The sequence below is a fragment of the Salmo salar genome, chromosome 05 (genome assembly GCF_965601325.2).
Source record: "Salmo salar chromosome 05, fSalSal1, whole genome shotgun sequence".
Taxonomy (NCBI): Eukaryota; Metazoa; Chordata; class Actinopteri; order Salmoniformes; family Salmonidae; genus Salmo; species Salmo salar.
Window position 1 is genome coordinate 80,987,631 of NC_138295.1, and position 22,189 is coordinate 81,009,819.

Below are 22,189 nucleotides of genomic sequence, written 5' to 3' on the forward strand. Positions count from 1 at the left end.
TCTAAATGAAAAGCTGAAATGTCTTGAGTGCTGAGGAGTATTTCTGTCTGTAATAAATCCCTTTTGTGGGGAAAAACTCATTCCGTTTGGCAGGGCCTGGCTCCCAAGTAGGTGGGCCTATCCCCTCCCAGGCCCACTCATGGCTCCGCCCCTGCCCAGTCATGTGAAATCCATAGATTAGGGCCTAATGGATTTATTTCAATTGACTGTAACTTAGTAAAATCTTAGAAATTGTTGCATGTTCTGTTTACATTTTTGTTCAAAATAAATGAGATATTTCTGTATTCCATTGTCAATAAATTGGCAAAAATCTCTAAAAACATGTTTTCACTTTGTCATTATGATGTATTAATCTTTTTATTTTATTTTTATTATTATAAAAAAAATTTATTCAAAAAATGTTTAACTTTTATTTAACTAGGCAAGTCAGTTAAGAACAAATTCTTATTTTCAATGACGGCCTAGGAACAGTGGGTTTAACTGCCTTGTTCAGGGGCAGAACGACAGATTTGTTCCTTGTCAGCTCAGGGATTCGATCTTGCAACCTTTCGGTTACTAGTCCAACTCTCTAACCACAAGGCTACCTGCCGCCCCAATATTGTTAATATATTTTTAATTCAGGCTGTAACACATCAAAATGTGGACTAAGACAAGGGGTATGAATACTTTCTGAAGGCACTGTACCTAAAGAGGACCTGGTAACGGTTTTCACCACCTATATCCTGGTAATGGTATTCCCCTCCTGCTCAGATAAACTAGGGTAAGTGTACCTATTAAGCCCACCAAAATCTAAGTTTAGACATTTCTAACATATACTGCCCTAATATTTATACAAAAATTGGAGATAACATGAAAGATTCATCTCTCATGTGAAGTTTTATAACTTGACTTACATTTTATTATAATACATACAAATATTTATAAAATATGTGCAAATTCTGGAGTGGGCTTAATGGGTATCAAGTGTACCCTTTAAGCCATGGGTGTTCTAAATAAACCCACCTCTTAAATAATATATTTTAATATAATTTAATTCAAATACTTATTTCCCTCATTAAAATGCAAATCATTTTATAACATTTTTGACGTGTTTTTCTAGATTGTTTTGTTGTTATTCTGTCTCTCACTGTTCAAATAAACCTACCATTAAAATTATAGACTGATCATTTCTTTGTCAGTGGGCAAACGTACAAAATCAGTAGGGGATCAAACACTTTTTTCCCTCACTGTCAGTGGGCAAACGTACAAAATCAGTAGGGGATCAAACACTTTTTTCCCTCACTGTACTCCAGAATATTATGAAGAGTGATCAGATGAATTGCAATTAATTGCAAAGTCCCTCTTTGCCATGTAAATGAACTGACCCCCCCAAAAAACATTTCCACATCGATATTTTGGGTCCATGGCCAGGAAACTCCCCATACCTTAATTCCATTGAGAACTTGTGGTCAAACCTCAAGAGGCGGATGGACAAACAAAAACCCACAATTTCTGACAAACTCCAAGCATTGATTATGCAACAATGGGCTGCCATCAGTCAAGATGTGGCCCAGAAGTTAATTGACAGCATGCCTAAGGCTTCCACTAGATGTCAACAGTCTTTAGAAAGCACTTTATTTTAAGAATGTGAAATGTAAGAATAATAGTAGAGAGAATTATTTATTTCAGCTTTTATTTCTTTCATGACATTCCCAGTGGGTCAGAAGTTTACATACACTCAATTAGTATTTGGTAGCAATGCCTTTAAATTGTTTAACTTGGGTCAAACGTTTCGGGTAGCCTTCCACAAGCTTCCCACAATAAGTTGGGTGAATTTTGGCCCATTCCTCCTGACAGAGCTGGTGTAACTGATTCAGGTTTGTAGGCCTCCTTGCTCGCACATGCTTTTTCAGTTCTGCCCACACATTTTCTATAGGATTGAGGTCAGGGCTTTGTGATGGCCACTCCAATACCTTGACTTTGTTGTCCTTAAGCCATTTTGCCACAACTTTGGAAGTATGCTTGGGGTCATTGTCCATTTGGAAGACCCCATTTGCGACCAAGCTTTAACTTCCTGACTGATGTCTTGAGATGTTGCTTCAATATATCCACATCATTTTCCCTCCTCATGAAGCCATCTATTTTGTGAAGTGCACCAGTCCCTCCTGCAGCAAAGCACCCCCACAACATTTTTATTTTACCTTTATTTAACCAGGTAGGCAAGTTGAGAACAAGTTCTCATTTACAACTGCGACCTGGCCAAGATAAAGCAAAGCAGTGTGACACAGACAACACAGAGTTACACATGGAGTAAACAAACAAGTCAATGATACAGTAGAAAAAAGAAAGTCTATATACAGTGTGTGCAAAAGGCATGAGGAGGTAGGCAATAAATAGGCCATAAGAGCAAATAATTACAATTTAGCAGATTAACACTGGAGTGATAAATGAGCATATGAAGATGTGCATGTAGAGATACTGGTGTGCAAAAAGAGCAGAAAAGTAAATAAAATAAAAACAGTAAGGGGATGAGGTAGGTCGATAGGGTGGGCAATGTACAGATGGGCTATGTACAGCTGCAGCGATCGGTTAGCTGCTCAGATAACTGATGTTTAAAGTTGGTGAGGGAAATAAAAGTCTCCAACTTCAGCGATTTTTGCAATTCGTTCCAGTCACTGGCAGCAGAGAACTGGAATGAAAGGCGGCCAAATGAGGTGTTGGCTTTGGGGATGATCAGTGAGATATACCTGCTGGAACGTGTGCTATGGGTGAGTGTTGTTATCGTGACCAGTGAACTGAGATAAGGTGGAGCATTACCAAGCATAGTCTTATAGATGACCTGGAGCCAGTGGGTATGGCAACGAATATGTAGCGAGGGCCAGCCGACTAGAACATACAGCTCGCAGTGGTGGGTGGTATAAGGTGATTTGGTAACAAAACGGATGGCACTGTGATAGACTGCATCCAGTTTGTTGAGTAGAGTATTGAAAGCTATTTTGTAGATGACATCGCTGAAGTCGAGGATCGGTAGGATAGTCAGTTTTACTAGGGTAAGTTTGGCGGCGTGAGCGAAGGAGGCTTTGTTGCGAAATAGAAAGCCGATTCTAGATTTGATTTTGGATTGGAGATGTTTAATATGAGTCTGGAAGGAGAGTTTACAGTCTAGCCAGACACCTAGGTATTTGTAGTGGTCCACATATTCTAGGTCGGAACCGTCCAGGGTGGTGATGCTAGTCGGGTGGGCGGGTGCAGGCAGCGAACGTTTGAAAAGCATGCATTTGGTTTTACTAGTGTTTAAGAGCAGTTGGAGGCCACGGAAGGAGTGTTGTATGGCATTGAAGCTCGTTTGGAGGTTAGTTAGCACAGTGTCCAAGGAAGGGCCAGAAGTATACAGAATGGTGTCGTCTGCGTAGAGGTAGATCTGGGAATCGCCCGCAGCAAGCGCGACATCATTGATATATACAGAGAAAAGAGTCGGCCCGAGAATTGAACCCTGTGGTACCCCCATAGAGACTGCCAGAGGTCCGGACAACATGCACTCCGATTTGACACACTGAACTCTGTCTGCAAAGTAGTTGGTGAACCAGGCGAGGCAGTCGCTAGAAAAACCAAGGTTATTGAGTCTGCCGATAAGAATACGGTGATTGACAGAGTCGAAAGCCTTGGCCAGGTCGATGAAGACGGCTGCACAGTACTGTCTTTTATCGATGGCGGTTATGATATAATTTAGTACCTTGAGCGTGGCTGAGGTGCACCCGTAACCAGCTCGGAAACCGGATTGCACAGCGGAGAAGGTACGGTGGGATTCGAAATCGTCAGTGACCTGTTTATTAACTTGGCTTTCGAAGACTTTGGATAGGCAGGGCAGGATGGAAATAGGTCTGTAACAGTTTGGGTCTAGGGTGTCACCCCCTTTGAAGAGGGGGACGACCGCGGAAGCTTTCCAATCTTTAGGGATCTCGGACGATACGAAAAAGAGGTTGAACAGACTGGTAATAGGGGTTGCAACAATGGCAGCGGATAGTTTTAGAAAGAGAGAGTGTAGATTGTCTAACCCAGCTGATTTGTACGGGTCCAGGTTTTGCAGCTCTTTCAGAACATCTGCTATCTGGATTTGGGTGAAGGAGAAGCTAGGGAGGCTTGGGCGAGTAGCTGCAGGGGGGGGCGGAGCTGTTGGCCGGGGTTGGAGTAGCCAGGAGGAAGGCATGGCCAGCCGTAGAGAAATGCTTATTGAAATGTTATATTATCATGGATTTATCAGTGGTGACCGTGTTACCTAGCCTCAGTGCAGTGGGCAGCTGGGAGGAGGTGCTCTTGTTCTCCATGGACTTTATAGTGTCCCAAAACTTTTTGGAGTTAGAGCTACAGGAAGCAAATTTCTGCTTGAAAATGCTAGCCTTTGCTTTCCTGACTGACTGCGTGTATTGGTTCCTGAATTCCCTGAACAGTTGCATATCACAGGGACTATTCGATGCTATTGCAGTCCGCCACAGGATGTTTTTGTGCTGGTCAAGGGCAGTCAGGTCTGGAGTGAACCAAGGGCTATATCTGTTCTTAGTTCTGCATTTTTTGAACGGGGCATGCTTATCTAAGATGGTGAGGAAATTACTTTTAAAGAATGACCAGGCATCCTCGACTGACGGGATGAGGTCAATATCCTTCCAGGATACCCAGGCCAGGTCTATTAGAAAGGCCTGCTCGCAGAAGTGTTTTAGGGAGCGTTTGACAGTGATCAGGGGTGGTCGTTTGACCGCGGACCCATAACGGATACAGGCAATGAGGCAGTGATCGCTGAGATCCTGATTGAAAACAACGGAGGTGTTTTTGGAGGGCAAGTTGGTCAGGATAACGTCTATGAGGGTGCCCATGTTTACAGATTTGGGGTTGTACCTGGTGGGTTCCTTGATGATTTGTGTTAGATTGAGGGCATCTAGCTTAAATTGTAGGACTGCCGGTGTGTTAAGCATATCCCAGTTTAGGTCACCTAACAGAACGAACTCTGGAGGCTAGATGGGGGGCGATCAATTCACAAATGGTGTCCAGGGCACAGCTGGGAGCGGAGGGGGGGTCAATAGCAGGCGGCAACAGTGAGAGACTTATTTCTGGAGAGATTAATTTTTAAAATTAGAAGTTCGAACTGTTTGGGTATATACCTGGACAGCATGACAGAACTTTGCAGCCTAACTCCTCCCCCTTTGGCAGTTCTATCTTGAGGAAAAATGTTGTAGTTGGGTATGGAAATCTCAGAATTTTTGGTGGCCTTCCTAAGCCAGGATTCAGACACGGCAAGGACATCAGGGTTGGCAGAGTGTGCTAAAGCAGTGAGTAAAACAAACTTAGGGAGGAGGCTTCTGATGTTGACATGCATGAAACCAAGGCTTTTTCGATCACAGAAGTCAACAAATGAGGGTGCCTGGGGACATGCAGGGCCTGGGTTTACCTTCACATCACCCGAGGAACAGAGGAGGAGTAGGATGAGGGTACGGCTAAAGGCTATCAAAACTGGTCGCCTAGAGCGTTGGGGACAAATAATAAAAGGATCGTATTCCTGGGCGTGGTAGAATAGATTCAGGGCATAATGTGCAGACAGGGGTATGGTGGGGTGCGGGTACAGCGGAGGTAAGCCCAGGCACTGAGTGATGATAAGAGAGGTTGTATCTCTGGACATGCAGGTTATAATGGGTGAGGTCATCGCATGTGTGGGAGGTGGGACAAAGGAGGTAACAGAGGTATGATGAGTGGAACTAGGGGCTTCATTGTAAACTAAAACAATAACTAACCTAAGCAACAGTATACAAGGCATATTGACATTTGAGAGAGACATACAGCGAGGCATAAAGTAATCACAGGTGTTGATTGGGAGAGCTAGCTAGACAACAACAGGTGAGACAACAGCTGATCAGCTAAAACAACAACAACAGGCAAAATGGCGATGACTGGACAGAGAGGGTCGGTTAACTACACACACAGCCTGAGTTCGCAGCTGGGGCCGACAGATAAATAATAAACAGAATGGAGTACCGTGATTAATGGACAGTCCAGCAGGCATCAGCTATGTAGCCAAGTGATCATAGGGTCCAGGGGACAGCGGTAGATGGAACAGGGAGGCCGCGGAGTAGTCGCTACTACGCTAGCACGCGGGCGACACGGCGCTTAAAGTTAGTAGCCCGGGGCTAGTAGCGTCTGCTCCGACGTCCGACGGAGGCCAGTTGGAGGCACAGCGGATGGAGTATTCATCGGCAGACCAGTCGTGGTGGCGCGGCGGGGCGCCGTGTTGACAAAGGATCCAAGCCAGATGGTGAAAGAGGTATTGTAGATGTAGTAATTTAGTTTGCTAGCCGGGGGATGCGCCTGGCTCATGGCTACCTGGTGCTAGCTTCAGGGCATGGGGCGTTAGCCACTATAGCCACTCGGTAGCAGCGGTGATCCGGTGCCAAGGTCCAGAGCTTATGGCAAGGATCCGGTGGAGTAGTGGGTTCTAGCCGTGTTTGGGTGGGGTTGGGGTGAACAACTGAGCAGGCCGGGAGTTGGGCCTCAGGGATAGCTTCGGTACTGGGTAACTCGGTGGGTGCTAGCTAGCTGTGAAGATCAGGAGTAATGGTTCAGGGATTACGGGAGGAATCCGGCGTTGTAGTGGAGAGACAGTCCGATACTGGTAGGCTGGTGAGTATTATCCAAGCTAAAAAAAAGGTCTGGTATCTGTGCAGAAGGTAAAGGCCGCTAGCAGTGGCTAACAATGACTAAATAGCTTGTAGCCAAATTAGCTGGTTAGCTTCTGATGGCTAGGTGGCTCTTGCTATAAGGTCTAAAAATTCTAAATAATAGCGGTTCTGTATCACATTGGGCGAGGCAGGTCACCGGAAGGTATAATTGAGTTAAAATGGAAAGAGATTGAAAATAAAAATCGAAATGTATACAAAAAAGGACAAAAAATACAAAAGAACACGAGAGGACGACCAAAACACGTCTGCACTGCTACGCCATCTTGGGAACATGTTCTTGGGAACATGATGCTGCCACCCCCGTGCTTCACGGTTGGGATGGTGTTCTTCGGCTTGCAAGCCCCTTTTTCCTCCAAACATAACGATGGTCATTATTGCCAAACAGTTCTATTTTTGTTTCATCAGACCAGAGGACATTTCTCCAAAAAGTACAATCTTTGTCCCCATGTGCAGTTGCAAACCGTAGTCTGGCTTTTTTATGGCAGTTTTGGAGCAGTGGCTTCATCCTTGCTGAGCGGCCCTTCAGGTTATGTCGATATAGTACTCGTTTTACTGTGGATATAGATACCTTTGTACCTTTTTCCTCCAGCATCTTCACAAGGCCCTTTGCTGTTGTTCTGGATTGATTTGCACTTTTCGCACCAAAGTATGTTCATCTCTAGGAGACAGAATGCGTCTCCTTCCTGAGCGGCATGATGGTGTTTATACTTGCGTACTATTGTTTGTACAGATGAATGTGGTACCTTCAGGCATTTGGAAATTGCTCCCAAGGATGAACCAGACTTGTGGAGGTCTACACATTTTTTTCTGAGGTCTTGGCTGATTTTCCCATGATGTCAAGCAAAGAGGCACTGAGTTTGAAGGTAGGCCTTGAAATACTTCCACAGGTACACCTCCAATTGACTCAAATGATGTCAATTAGCCTATCAGAAGCTTCTAAAGCCATGACATCATTTTCTGGAATTTTCCAAGCTGTTTAAAGGCACAGTCAACTTAGTGTATGTAAACTTCTGACCCACTGGAATTGTGATACATTGAATTATAAGTGAAATAATCTGTCTATAAACAATTGTTGGAAAGATTACTTGTGTCATGCACAAAGTAGATGTCCTAACCGACTTGCCAAAACTATAGTTTGTTAACAAGAAATTTATGGAGTGGTTGAAAACACACACACACAAACACACACACACACACACACACACTCACACACACACACACTCACACACACACACACACACACACACACACACACACCAATCTGAACCTACCAACTACACACACCAATCTGAACCTGCCAACTACACACACCAATCTGGACCTGCCATCAACACACACAGCCAATTGTTGGAAAGATTACAATAAACAATTAACAGATTACAATCACACAATAAACAATTGTTGGAAAGATGACTTGTGTCATGCACAAAGTAGATGTCCTAACCAACTTGCCAAAACTATAGTTTGTTAACAAGAAATGTGTGGAGTGGTTGAAAAATGAGTTTTAATGACTCCAACCTAAGTGTTCTAGGCCCTCTCCTATTCTCGCTATACACCAAGTCACTTGGCTCTGTCATATCCTCACATGGTCTCTCCTATCATTGCTATGCAGATGACACACAATTAATCTTCTCCTTTCCCCCTTCTGATAACCAGGTGGTGAATCGCATCTCTGCATGTCTGGCAGACATATCAGTGTGGATGACGGATCACCACCTCAAGCTGAACCTCGGCAAGACGGAGCTGCTCTTCCTCCCGGGGAAGGACTGCCCGTTCCATGATCTCGCCATCACGGTTGACAACTCCATTGTGTCCTCCTCCCAGAGTGCTAAGAACCTTGGCGTGACCCTGGACAACACCCTGTCGTTCTCCACTAACATCAAGGCGGTGACCCGATCCTGTAGGTTCATGCTCTACAACATTCGCAGAGTTGGACCTTGCCTCACACAGGAAGCGGCACAGGTCCTAATCCAGGCACTTGTCATCTCCCATCTGGATTACTGCAACTCGCTGTTGGCTGGGCTTCCTGCCTGTGCCATTAAACCCCTACAACTCATCCAGAACGCCGCAGCCCGTCTGGTGTTAAACCTTCCCAAGTTCTCTCACGTCACCCCGCTCCTCCGCTCTCTCCACTGGCTTCCAGTTGAAGCTCGCATCCGCTACAAGACCATGGTGCTTGCCTACGGAGCTGTGAGGGGAACGGCACCTCCGTACCTTCAGGCTCTGACCAGGCCCTACACCCAAACAAGGGCACTGCGTTCATCCACCTCTGGCCTGCTCGCCTCCATACCTCTGAGGAAGCACAGTTCCCGCTCAGCCCAGTCAAAACTGTTCGCTGCTCTGGCACCCCAATGGTGGAACAAGCTCCCTCACGACGCCAGGATAGCGGAGTCAATCACCACCTTCCGGAGACACCTGAAACCTCACCTCTTTAAGGAATACCTATCATCTACACACACACCAATCTGGACCTGCCATCAACACACACAAAAATCTGGACCTACCATCCACACACACAAATCTGAACCTACCAACTACACACACCAATCTGGACCTGCCATCAACACACACAGCCCCAAGAAAGTCAAGAAAAGTCTCAAGATCCTTCGTAAGAACACTTCTAAAATACGATCCCTTCCGCCATATGCTTCCACCCCAATGATGGTCTAAGTCTAACCCACCCCAATGATGGTTTAAGTCTAACCCACCCCAATGATGGTCTAAGTCTAACCCACCCCAATGATGGTCTAAGTCTAACCCACCCCAATGATGGTCTAAGTCTAACCCACCCCAATGATGGTCTAAGTCTAAACCACCCCAATGATGGTCTAAGCCTAACCCACCCCAATGATGGCCTAAGCCTAACCCACCGCAATGATGGTCTAAGCCTAACCCACCCCAATGATGGTCTAAGCCTAACCCACCCCAATGATGGTCTAAGCCTAACCCACCCCAATGATGGTCTAAGCCTAACCCACCCCAATGATGGTCTAAGCCTAACCCACCCCAATGATGGTCTAAGCCTAACCCACCCCAATGATGGTCTAAGCCTAACCCACCCCAATGATGGTCTAAGTCTAACCCAGAGCCACTCCTTAAAGCTGAGATCTGCATAAAGTGAAGCAGCACCACTGGTGGCCGCAGGCGGGTTTGCTATTTATTTTATTTTATTTTTTTAAATGTGGCAGAGGAGCATTCTGCATCGTGGTGAACAAAAATCCCAGTACATAATCTGCTGTTCTGTCACACGTCCAATGATGTGCAAAATATGTTTGAAGTAACGTCTTTGTTGTTGTAATACTGCGAGCGGACGTGTCAGTTTCACCGCTACAGATTCCAGCTTTAGCTAAACTGGAGCTGTTAACCAAGTAGTAACCAATAACCAACCAGTTAACTGGTTCCAGCTTTAGCTAAACTGGAGCTGATCCACTGCAGGACTGAGTTTTTCGGTTGCAGCATCATCCCAACCACACTTTGCCTGCTGAACAGCTGATGAACATTATTTTGTACTTCCATCTTCCTTTGACTATATCTGTTGTATACTGTGTTTAAGTTAGTATTGCCAATTTTAATACTTAAATGTAAATTGCCCTCACAATTCAGCATGTTGCTGCCACTTGTACTGTCTCACTCAACAAAAAAAGGGGAAGAAACCACAACTACTTGGTTAACTGGTTGGTTGTTGGTCACTACTTGGTTAACTGGTTGGTTATTGGTTAATACTTGGTTAACACTTGGTTAACTGGTTACTACTTGGTTAACTGGTTGGTTGTTGTGTACTACTTAATTAACTGGTTACTACTTGGTTAACTGGGTGGTTATTGGTCACTACTTGGTTAACTGGTTGGTTGTTGTGTACTACTTGGTTAACTGGTTGGTTATTGGTTACTACTTGGTTAACCCGTTGGTTATTGGTTACTACTTGGTTAACCCGTTGGTTATTGGTTACTACTTGGTTGTTGGTTACTACTTGGTTAACTGGTTGGTTGTTGGTTACTATTTGGTTAACTGGTTGGTTATTGGTTACCACTTGGTTAACTGGTTGTTTATTGGTTACCACTTGGTTAACTGGTTGGTTATTGGTTACTATTTGGTTAACTGGTTGGTTATTATCCAGCTGAAGAGTTCCATCAGCCACTCCTGGGCTACAATCACCTATCCGGACCCGTTTTACTGCCGATGCGGAGCCCCATCGGGCCTTCACGACTGGACCACCGACGGTATCTGCCCGAGGGAGTTATCCAACTGGCCCCTCCGTCGCAACGTAACCTGAACACCCATCTGCGGCCCGCTAATCGTTAGCTGTCATATCGGCTGCTATCTGAATAGGTCTATCGGACAATTTTCTTGGACCATTATAACTATTTTACCAATTGAACTGGTCCCCCCCACCACAAGGAACCCCACTAATCTACAGACGGAAACGCACGAGGTGGCTAAAAACAGACCTCCCTCCATCTTCTACCAGCTTGCTACCTATGGCTCGGCTAGCTGTCTAATTCTCACTGGACCCTTTGATCACTCGGCTAAGCATGCCTCTCCTTAATGTCAATATGCCTTGTCCATTGCTGTTCTGGTTAGTGTTTATTGGCTTATTTCACTGTAGAGCCTCTAGCCCTGCACATTATACCTTATCCAATCTTTCAGTTCCTCCACCTACACATGCTATGACATCTTCTGGTTTCAATGATGTTTCTAGAGACAATATCTCTCTCATCATCACTCAATGCCTAGGTTTACCTCCATTGTATTCACATCCTACCATACCTTTGTCTGTACATTATACCTTGAAGCCATTTTATCGCCCCCAGAAACATGCTCCTTTTACTCTCTATTCCGGACGTCACAGATGACCAATCCTCATAGCTTTTAGCCGTACCCTTATCCTCCTCCTCCTTTGTTCCTCTGGTGATGTAGAGGTGAATCCAGGCCCTGCAGTGCCTAGCTCCACTCCTATTCCCCAGACGCTCTCTTTTGATGACTTCTGTAACCGTAATAGCCTTGGTTTCATGCATGTTAACATTAGAAGCCTCCTCCCTAAGTTTGTTTTATTCACTGCTTTAGCACATTCTGCCAACCCGGATGTCCTAGCCGTGTCTGAATTCTGGCTTAGGAAGTCCACCAATTTTCATCCCTAACGACAACATTTTCAGACAAGATAGAACGGCCAAAGGGGGCGGTGTTGCAATCTACTGCAAAGATAGCCTGCAGAGTTCTGTCCTACTATCCAGGTCTGTACCCAAACAATTTGAACTTCTACTTTTAAAAATCCATCTCTCTAAAAACAAGTCTCTCACAGTTGCCGCCTGCTATAGACCACCCTCGGCCCCCAGCTGTGCTCTGGACACCATATGTGAACTGATTGCACCCCATCTATTTTCAGAGCTCGTGCTGCTAGGTGACCTAAACTGGGACATGCTTAACACCCCAGCCATCCTACAATCCAAGCTTGATGCCCTCAAGCTCACACAAATTATTAATGAACCCACCAGGTACCACCCCAAAGCCGTAAATACGGGCACCCTCATAGATATCATCCTAACCAACTTGCCCTCTAAATACACCTCTGCTGTTTTCAACCAAGATCTCAGCGATCACTGCCTCATTGCCTGCATCCATAACGGGTCAGCGGTCAAATGACCTCCACTCATCACTGTCAAGCGCTCCCTGAACCATTTCAGCGAGCAAGCCTTTCTAAACGACCTGGCCCGGGTGTCCTGGAAGGATATTGACCTCATCCCGTCAGTAGAGGATGCCTGGTTATTTTTTTTAAATGCCTTCCTCTCCATCTTAAATAAGCATGCCCCATTCAAGAAATGTAGAACCGGGAACAGATATAGCCCTGGGTTCTCTCCAGACCTGACTGCCCTTAACCAACACAAAAACATCCTGTGGCGTTCTGCATTAGCATCGAACAGCCCCCGTGATATGCAACTTTTTAGGGAAGTTAGAAACCAATATACACAGGCAGTTAGAAATGCCAAGGCTAGCTTTTTCAAGCAGAAATTTGCTTCCTGCAACAAAAACTTAAAAAAGTTCTGGGACACTGTAAAGTCCATAGAGAATAAGAACACCTCCTCCCAGCTGCCCACTGCACTGAGGACATGAAACTCTATCACCACCGATAAACCTACTATAATTGAGAATTTCAATAAGCATTTTTCTACGGCTGGCCATGCTTTCCACCTGGCTACCCTTACTCCGGTCAACAGCACTGCACCCCCCACAGCTACTCGCCCAAGCCTTCCCCATTTCTCCTTCTCCCAAATCCATTCAGCTAATGTTCTGAAAGAGCTGCAAAATCTGGACCCCTACAAATCAGCCGGGATAGACAATCTGGAACCTTTCTTTCTAAAATTATCTGCCAAAATTGTTGCAACCCCTATTACTAGCCTGTTCAACCTCTCTTTCGTGTCGTCTGAGATTCCCAAAAATTGGAAAGCAGCTGCTGTCATCCCCCTCTTCAAAGGAGGGGACACTCTTGACCCAAATTGCTACAGACCTATATCCATCCTACCCTGCCTTTCTAAGGTCTTCGAAAGCCAAGTCAACAAACAGATTACTGACCATTTCGAATCCCACCGCACCTTCTCCGCTATGCAATCTGGTTTCAGAGCTGGTCATGGGTGCACCTCAGCCACACTCAAGGTCCTAAACGATATCGTAACCGCCATCGATAAGAAACATTTACATTTTAGTCATTTAGCAGACGCTCTTATCCAGTGCGACTTACCGTAGTGAATATATACATTTCATTTCATGCATTTTTTTTTTGTACTGGCCCCCCGTGGGAATCAAACCCACAACCCTGGCGTTGCACACACCATGCTGGCGTTGCAAACACCATGCTCTACCAACTGAGCCACAGGGAAGGCTATACTGTGCTGCCATACTCATTGACCTGGCCAAAGCCTTCGACTGTCAATCACCACATCCTCATCGGCAGACTTAATAGCCTTGGTTTCTCAAATGATTGCCTCGCCTGGCTCACCAACTACTTCTCTGATAGAGTTCAGTGTGTCAAATCGGAGGGCCTGTTGTCCGGACCTCTGGCAGTGTCTATGGGGGTGCCACAGGGTTCAATTCTTGGGCCAACTCTTTTCTCTGTATACATCAATGATGTCGCTCTTGCTGCTGGTGAGTCTCTGATCCACCTCTACGCAGACGACACCATTCTGTATACTTCTGGCCCTTCTTTGGACACTGTGTTAACTACCCTCCAGACGAGCTTCAATGCCATACAACTCTCCTTCCGTGGCCTCCAACTGCTCTTAAATACAAGTAAAACTAAATGCATGCTCTTCAACCGATCGCTGCCTGCACCTGCCCGCCTGTCCAGCATCACTACTGTGGACGGTTCTGACTTAGAATATGTGGACAACTACAAATACCTAGGTGTCTGGTTAGACTGTAAACTCTCCTTACAGACTCACATCAAACATCTCCAATCCAAAGTTAAATCTAGAATTGGCTTCCTATTTCGCAACAAAGAATCCTTCACTCATGCTGCCAAACATATCCTCATAAAACTGACCATCCTACCGATCCTCAACTTCGGCGATGTCATTTACAAAATAGCCTCCAATACCCTACTCAATAAACAGGATGCAGTCTATCACAGTGCCATCCGTTTTGTCACCAAAGCCCCATATACTACCCACCACTGCGACTTGTATGCTCTCGTTGGCTGGCCCTCGCTTCATACTCGTCGCCAAACCCACTGGCTCCAGGTCATCTACAAGACCCTGCTAGGTAAAGTCCCCCCTTATCTCCGCTCACTGGTCACCATAGCAGCACCCACCTGTAGCACGCGCTCCAGCAGGTATATCTCTCTGGTCACCCCCAAAGCCAATTCCTCCTTTGGCCGTCTCTCCTTCCAGTTCTCTGCTGCCAATGACTGGAACGAACTACAAAAATCTTTGAAACTGGAAACACTTATCTCCCTCACTAGCTTTAAGCACCAGCTGTCAGAGCAGCTCACATATTACTGCACCTGTACATAGCCCATCTATAATTTAGCCCAAACAACTACCTCTTCCCCTACTGTATTTATTTATTTATTTATTAATTTATTTTGCTCCTTTGCACCCCATTATTTCTATTTCTATTTTGCACTTTCTTCTACTACAAATCTACCATTCCAGTGTTTTACTTGCTATATTGTATTTACTTTGCCACCATGGCCTTTTTGCCTTTACCTCCCTTATCTCACCTCATTTTCTCACATTGTATATAGACTTATTTTTCTACTGTATTATTAACTGTACGTTTGTTTTACTCCATGTGTAACTCTGTGTTGTTGTATGTTGTCGAACTGCTTTGCTTTATCTTGGCCAGGTCGCAATTGTAAATGAGAACTTGTTCTCAACTTGCCTACCTGGTTAAATAAAGGTGAAATAAATAAATAAATAATTAGGTTACTACTTGGTTAACTGGTTGGTTATTGGTTACTACTTGGTTAACTGGTTGGTTATTGGTTACTATTTGGTTGGCGTACCTGGTGGTGGTGGTTTTTCCCTCCATCTTCTGGCTGTCCCAGACCTTGACGGTGCCATCGTTGGAGGCCGTGGCGAAGATGGAGTGCTCGTCTGACACACGGATACGGTTGACAGCAGACTTGTGCTCATGGAGGTGGGCCACTAGAAGACCCTTAGGGTGCCACCCTGCAGAACAAAACCACAACACAATGTGGATGTGGAGGGGCCCTGACTAACCCTACTGCTTGTTGACATTTCTGCTGTGCTTAGTCCAAATTGGCAAGAAACACACCTCTAGTGGGATATTCAATAATATAATGACCAAAAAATAATCCCTTGTGGAGTCATTATGGAATAACCTTTGTTGTCCCCGTGGCACTACTTTACCTGGCGGAGGCGGACGGCTCTCCCATTCAGCGCTCTCCATCATCTGCTTGGCCATGCGCTCTGCGCTGCACTGCTCCCTCTTCTGCTGCACCAGATGTTGAAGCTCCGCCTTGCACGTGTTGAGACGACGCTGGTAGGTGGAGACTGCGCCTGCAGACTGCCCCACAGGGACACCAGGGGAGGCTGTGGTCTTCCTGGTCTGAGTCCCTGCCCCTTCAGGCACCTGGTGGAGTACAGAGATAGAAGGTAGACTACCAGACTGGACCAGGCTATAAAATAAATCAATTAGTATATCAATCAATCATTCAACCCTCGCCCCCCCCCCCCCCCCCCCCCTTATTCTTAGCAGACATCATAGGTTAACCCGTTATGTACCGTGGGGGGCTGTGGTGCCGTAGCCGCTGACTCCTGAGAGCCAAACATGCTCTTCCACTCTTCATTCATGTTGGAGTCCTGTTTGGTGTGTTTCCGGGCTGAAGAGAGAAAGAGAAACAGAAAAAGCTAAGAAACACCAGTTAAGAAGCATTCAGCACTGGAGGTCAAAAGCTTGACTGATGGATTGAATAGCCATTAAGTTGAAGGGGGCTCCCTATTTTCAGCTATTCCAATAAGCCATGGAGAAGGCACTACGGCTTCAAATATCTAATGAAAATACTAACGGGAGACGGCAGGCGTTAAAAGGAGTTGAAGGCCAATGCAGATACAACAGGTTTTAAGACCACCAGACTACATGAAGCAGTTGGGAGATGGGAGAGATGCTAATCACAGGACATGTTAGAGTGAGTAGTTAAATTAGTCACCAGCAGCAGTCCAACACTCCAAAAGGACAGTTCCATGCGATTGAAACATACCAGCTGCAACACACAGTCACTTTTAGCCCACGGTAAATTGTGTCAGACAAGCTACTAACAGTGCCTATGAAAAAAACACTCCAAAACGCCAAACAGGTTAGATGTTAATATACTGTATCTGTTATCCTATAGCGTAGATGCACAACACAATCTTTCAGTGTGTCCTTGAATAAATACTTTCTATTGAATACCATGGAGTCTAGACCCATATGGGATTTAACTGGTATAGTGTTACTTAGACTAAGGGCCTTAGATCCATTGTTTACACTACTGCCAGAGAGCACACACGTCTTTTTAACAAAACGTGATGCCCCTAGGGGGAGTCTGCCTGGTATGTTAACAAAACTCAAGGCCAGTCGGACATTTTATTTGACTACAGGGAAAAGGAGATGTATGTGTGCTGCTGCAGGAATAGCCAAATAAAGGTTTGACTGAACTGAACACTAACATGTACTGCTCTGTCGTGTGTAGACAGCCACAGAGGTAATGTGAAAATGTGAAAACTCTGCTTGTCCTGATGCAGTTTAACCCATCTAGTGAATTAAATGTAATGAGGCGATGTGGGTAATCTGGGGGATATTATGTCTGGATGGGATTATTTGTTATGCACATCACTACAGGCTAAACCACACCAGCACTATACCAGATGCTGTGGCGATGAAGTCTGCAAACAGATAAATGACAGGTCATTGATATCAAACATGGTGAAAATATATAAACTATAATATCAACCTATCCAATCTTTTCAGTGTCTACACACAAATGTTTTAAGGCTAAGGGTCAACTTGGCTGTGTTTACACAGGCAGCCCATTTCCAATTTTATTTCTTCAATAATTGGGCAAAAGATCAGAATTGGGCTGTCTGTGTAAATGCAGCCTTTGGGTTTGTGTACCCCTCTCTGCTATTACAGGGGTGTACTTTGACCACCAGGTGTCAGTGGCGTCCCTACCTCTCTTGTCCTCGGCCTCCTGTTTAGGTTTGACCAGGTCCACCTGGCGTCCCATGATGCCCAGCGTGGCCAGGTCAATGACCCCGCTCTGGACTGCCTCCCCCAGGTGGCTCTGGTCTCCCATGTTGGCCTTGGCCTTGTTGGACTTGAGCATGAAGTCCTTCAGTGCTAGCAGCTTGTCCTCTTCAGCCTCCGTCATCCCCTAGAATAAACAATTATCACTATCGTTGTGATCATCATCATCATAACAATAATGGTCAAACGTTGTGCATTATCCCATCCATGTAATGTCGAGACATCACCCCCACCCTCTGACCTGAGAGAGCAGTTTCTTAAGCAGCTGGGCGATGGCGGGGTCCTCCGGAATGGGGCATTCTGGGAGTGAGCCGCTGCGCTTCTTCTGCCGCAGCAGCAGGTGGCGGAAGAGGCTGGCGATGTCTTTGGAGCGCAGGGAGTAGTCGAAGATGGAGCGGCTCACTGGCTCCTTCAGCACACTCAGCAGTACTATCTCTTTATCAATCTGAGAGGAAACACAGCCTCATTTACCATAGCACAGTACAGCATACCACACCATAACATAACATAGCACAGTACACCATAACCTAGCACACCATAACATAGCACAGCAGACCATAACCTAGCACCTCATAACATAGCAGATGTACAGCACACCATAACATAGCATAGCACACCATAACATAGCACAGCAGACTATAACCTAGCATAGCACACTATAACATAGCACAGTACAGCACACCATAACACCTCATAACATAGCGAAGTACAGCACACCATAACATAGCATAGTACAGTATACCATAGCACAGCACACCATACCATAGCACAGCACACAATAACATAGCACAGCACAGTACACCATAACATAGCACAGCACACCATAACCTAGCATAGCACAGCACACCATAACATAGCACAATACAGCACACCAAAACATAGCACCTCATAACATAGCAAAGCACAGTACAGCACACCATAACCTAGCATAGCACAGTACAGCACACCATAACATAGCAAAGCACAGTACAGCACACCATAACCTAGCATAGCAAAGTACAACACACCATAGAATAGCACCACATAACATAATTTAATAAGAGTCTGGGAGATTCTTTCAATGTGTTACATGTGAAGATGGTAAGTGAGTGTGTGTGGAAGTCTTACCTGTATGATGGGCTGGGTGATGAAGGGGTTGAGGTGAGGCATCAGTTTGCAGTAGACGTCTGCTATGTTGAGATGCTGGGCCACCACGGTGATGAAGCCCACCGCCCCGTAGCGGATCCATAGGTTGGGGTGGCACAGGAATGGGGCTTTCAAAATAAGGGGGAAAAGTTCATCACAAAAAGTGCCTTTTTTACATAGTATAGTAACAACACTATCCTTCCCCTGCCGTCTCTAAGCTCCTCTCTACCCCATCTCACCGATATCACTGACAAACTCGTAGATGTGTGGTTTCTGCAGCAGGCCCAGCTGGCACATGCAGGTGAGAGAGTTGAGGGCCTTGTAGATGACAAACTCCTCCGCGTCACTCAGACCCTGCTGCAGGAGGGGCTTCAGGATGGATGAGCTCTGCCAGCCCACGTACGCCGCCACACCTGGAGGAAATGGAAAGAGAGAGAGAAAGAGGAGATGGAAAGAGAGAGAGATGGAAAGAGAGAGAGAGATGGAAAGAGAGAGAGAAAGAGGAGATGGAAAGAGAGAGAGATGGAAAGAGAGAGAGAGATGGAAAGAGAGGGACAGAGAGAGAGATGGAAAGAGAGGGAGAGAGATGGAAAGAGAGGGAGAGAGATGGAAAGAGGGAGAGAGAGATGGAAAGAGGGAGAGAGATGGAAAGAGGGAGAGAGAGATGGAAAGAGGGAGAGAGATGGAAAGAGGGAGAGAGATGGAAAGAGAGGGAGAGAGATGGAAAGAGAGGGAGAGAGATGGAAAGATGGAAAGAGGAAGAGAGAGAGATAGAAAGAGGGAGAGAGAGAGAGATGAAAGAGGGAGAGAGAGAGAGATGAAAGAGGGAGAGTAAAAGAGAAAATTAAAAGACAGAAACCAAGAGGAAGGGGGAGGAGGGGGAGGCAGGGAGAGAGTGGAAAGCGAAAGACGGGTCATTGAAGAGAAAATATATTCTAGGATCTCTGTATCTCGGCGACTTCCTGCATGTACACATCCAGCTTTTCCCATTAGCATATTTGAGTGACTAAGTGTGGGCACCGTGTCTGTGGCACAGTCCTGCCCCTTACCCACGATGCTGTCGAAGAAGGCTCCCCGAAGGTGCCAGTCATTCTTGTCGTTCAGGAAAGTGATCATGTGGGACAGGAGCACGTCGTTGGCCTTCTGCCGGCCGAAGAACACACAGAGCCGCGTGATGCCGTTCTCCATCAGAGACTGCTTGACGATGTTCTCCGAGTCGCTCAGTAACGTAACCACCTTCTGCTGCACCATCTCATGAAGCGCCTGCAGCTCTGTCAGGAGGAACAGGAAGTCAGAACAGAATATAATTTTCCCAAGGGAGCGTCAGGTGCGGCATTCAGTATCCATGTTTCGGTGTTAAATCTCTACCTCCAATCTGATATTTGAGAGAGAGGAGGCCTTAAAATTACCAGAGTCGTAGTTCTCGTTGGGGTGGAGGGTCTCCTCTGTGTCCTCCCCATTCAAGTCGTGCTCCATATTCAGGTTATTCTCCTGAACAAGCTCTAAGAAACGCAAAGCTGTCTCAGCCAGGTGGGCTATGTTCTCTGAGAAAAGGAGAGAGGCGAATGGATAGGCATTACAAACAACATAAATACTGACAACCTTTGGACAAGTGTGTAATCATATTTAGAGCGACCCGTGGTCATTGTCAACCCAACTGACCTGCGTATGCCAGCCTGACGATGGTGGCGTCGTCCTGCGCCAGGTGGGCGATGCCCGGCAGGATGTACTCTGGGTAGATGTTGACATCGTTACGGGGAACCTCCTTCACCAGCGCCAGCACCTTTGCTAGGGTGCGCACGGCCTGGGCCCTAACCCGTGGCGCCAGGTCGCTGCAGAAGTGCAGCAGGTATGGTGTGATGCGGTCCAGCAGTGTCTCCACCCTGAGGCGGCCCGCCAGGTGCAGCACCAGCTCCAGAGCCGCCAGCTTGGAGTCGCAGGAACGCAGCGTCTGGAGGCAGGAGGTGATGACAGACACCAACACCACCAGACCCTGCTCCTCCTTGGCCGACACCACACTCGACTCCTGGTCCCCCTTCTCAGGCTTCTCCGTCGACCCGCCTGGCCCTCCCCCGCGGAGGTTATGGAGGATGTTATCCAGGTCCTTGCGGATGACCAGCACACGCTCGTCTGCCGACTGGAAGGTCTCCTTGGCAAACTGGGCCATGTAGGGCTGCAGAAAGGTGTAGAAGATGTCTGGGAAGGCGTTACCTCTCTGCTGCTTCAGGTACTCCTCCGCAGTCAGACGCTTCTCCGGCTCCCGCTGCACCATCTGGGCCACCTAGGAGGCGAAAAGAGGGTTTTGGTGGTTACCAGGAGACTGCGGTACACTTAAGAATTGGTGCTCAGGATGAATTTAGTATTTCACAAGAACATTTTCACGTGAAGATAAAACATATAGACTATTACTAGTTCTCTGATGTAATGGTCTTCTATTTTCATGAGAACATGCTCTGTCTGGAAGTGTCCTTTGCGATATGCCAGAAGTTGGGAGAGATCAAACAGTGGTACTCCCTCTGTGAAGAGTTCTGCGATCACACAACCTAAAAAACACATGAAATAACAGCCAGGGAAGGGGAATGTACATTAGATGTTTAAACACTCTCAATGTCGATAATTCAACTACTAGTAAATTGGGCGAGTCCATGACATCCACTTATCTCTCTCTATTGCCTCAAACAGAAAATATATTTCAGCTATGAAAGTTACCTGCTGAGAAGATATCCATTGCCTGTTTGAGCTCTCCCCTGCTCCTCTGGCTGTTGCTGGTGAGGTCCACCAGAGGGGTATTCTGGTCGCTCTCTGTGGTGAACATACTCCCATCCACAAACCTCTCGGGGGCGATGTAACATGTCCTCCGTCGAGACGTGTCAAAGAAGTAATTAAAGTCAGCTGGGTTGTCCTCAGGCAGATAGGTGGGCTTGAAGCTGGCAAAGTCTGTGAGCAGCACCCAGTTCCAGCTGGTCACCATCACGTTTTCTGTCTTAATGTCACCGTGGCGCACGCCCGATTTGTGCGCCTGGTCTACGGCGGTGAGGATCTGGAAGGCTAGCCAGCGCTTCTCCACATTGTTGAGGAAGGGTCGCGTGCTGATGCGATCATACAAGTTGTCCCGGACGTACTGGCGGAAGAGGATGGCTGCTTTCTCAGTGAGGGAGGCCTTCTGGAAAGGCAGGCAGTTCTGGCACGAGTGTAGTCTGATCTTTAGCTCCTCCAGCTCCTGCTTGTAGCTGGTGAGAGGTAGAGATGGGTCCTGGATGGCAAACACCTTCACCACCACCAGGCCTTCCCTGTGCTTGGCGCGGGCCACCTTAAAGAAGCGCGTGCTGCCCAGGCTCTTGTCGTACTCGTGATCATGGATGTCAGAGAAGTAGCTGTCGACAGATAGGATCTGGGCAGGAGCGATCCCTGCCAGCTGATTCCCCATGGTTCTGCTTCACTCTGACCAGGGTCCTGGGTTGACATAGACATGAACAATCAAACACTTGCCAAAAATAAGAAAAACTAAAACAGATTCAATGATCATAACAGTTTGTGAATGGCTCTCAGATCAGCCAATACAACCTAAAGTATTTTCCCACCTATTGCATAATTAAGCAATAATGCCCGAGGGGGTGTGGTAT

General features: G+C 46.5%; 1 protein-coding gene across 3 annotated transcripts in view; it reads right to left on the reverse strand.

Annotated features, from left to right (window-relative positions):
- Positions 1 to 22,189, reverse strand: part of LOC106574714 (phosphoinositide 3-kinase regulatory subunit 4) — a 30,795-nt gene that overhangs the window by 7,581 nt on the left and 1,025 nt on the right. For 2 of the 3 annotated variants that reach the window (XM_082975650.1, XM_082975651.1), the window contains exons 2-14: positions 21,276 to 22,019; positions 20,976 to 21,109; positions 20,229 to 20,847; positions 19,976 to 20,110; positions 19,616 to 19,837; positions 18,806 to 18,979; positions 18,549 to 18,694; positions 17,683 to 17,886; positions 17,367 to 17,568; positions 17,060 to 17,080; positions 15,941 to 16,038; positions 15,566 to 15,788; positions 15,199 to 15,364 (exon numbers count right to left, since the gene is read on the reverse strand). In XM_082975650.1, the coding sequence (XP_082831776.1) occupies positions 15,199 to 15,364; positions 15,566 to 15,788; positions 15,941 to 16,038; positions 17,060 to 17,080; positions 17,367 to 17,568; positions 17,683 to 17,886; positions 18,549 to 18,694; positions 18,806 to 18,979; positions 19,616 to 19,837; positions 19,976 to 20,110; positions 20,229 to 20,847; positions 20,976 to 21,109; positions 21,276 to 21,993 (3,062 nt within the window). In that variant the 5' untranslated portion in view covers positions 21,994 to 22,019. The remainder of the gene's footprint in view (positions 1 to 15,198; positions 15,365 to 15,565; positions 15,789 to 15,940; positions 16,039 to 17,059; positions 17,081 to 17,366; positions 17,569 to 17,682; positions 17,887 to 18,548; positions 18,695 to 18,805; positions 18,980 to 19,615; positions 19,838 to 19,975; positions 20,111 to 20,228; positions 20,848 to 20,975; positions 21,110 to 21,275; positions 22,020 to 22,189) is intronic. The other variant, XM_082975652.1, reaches the window with a different exon arrangement.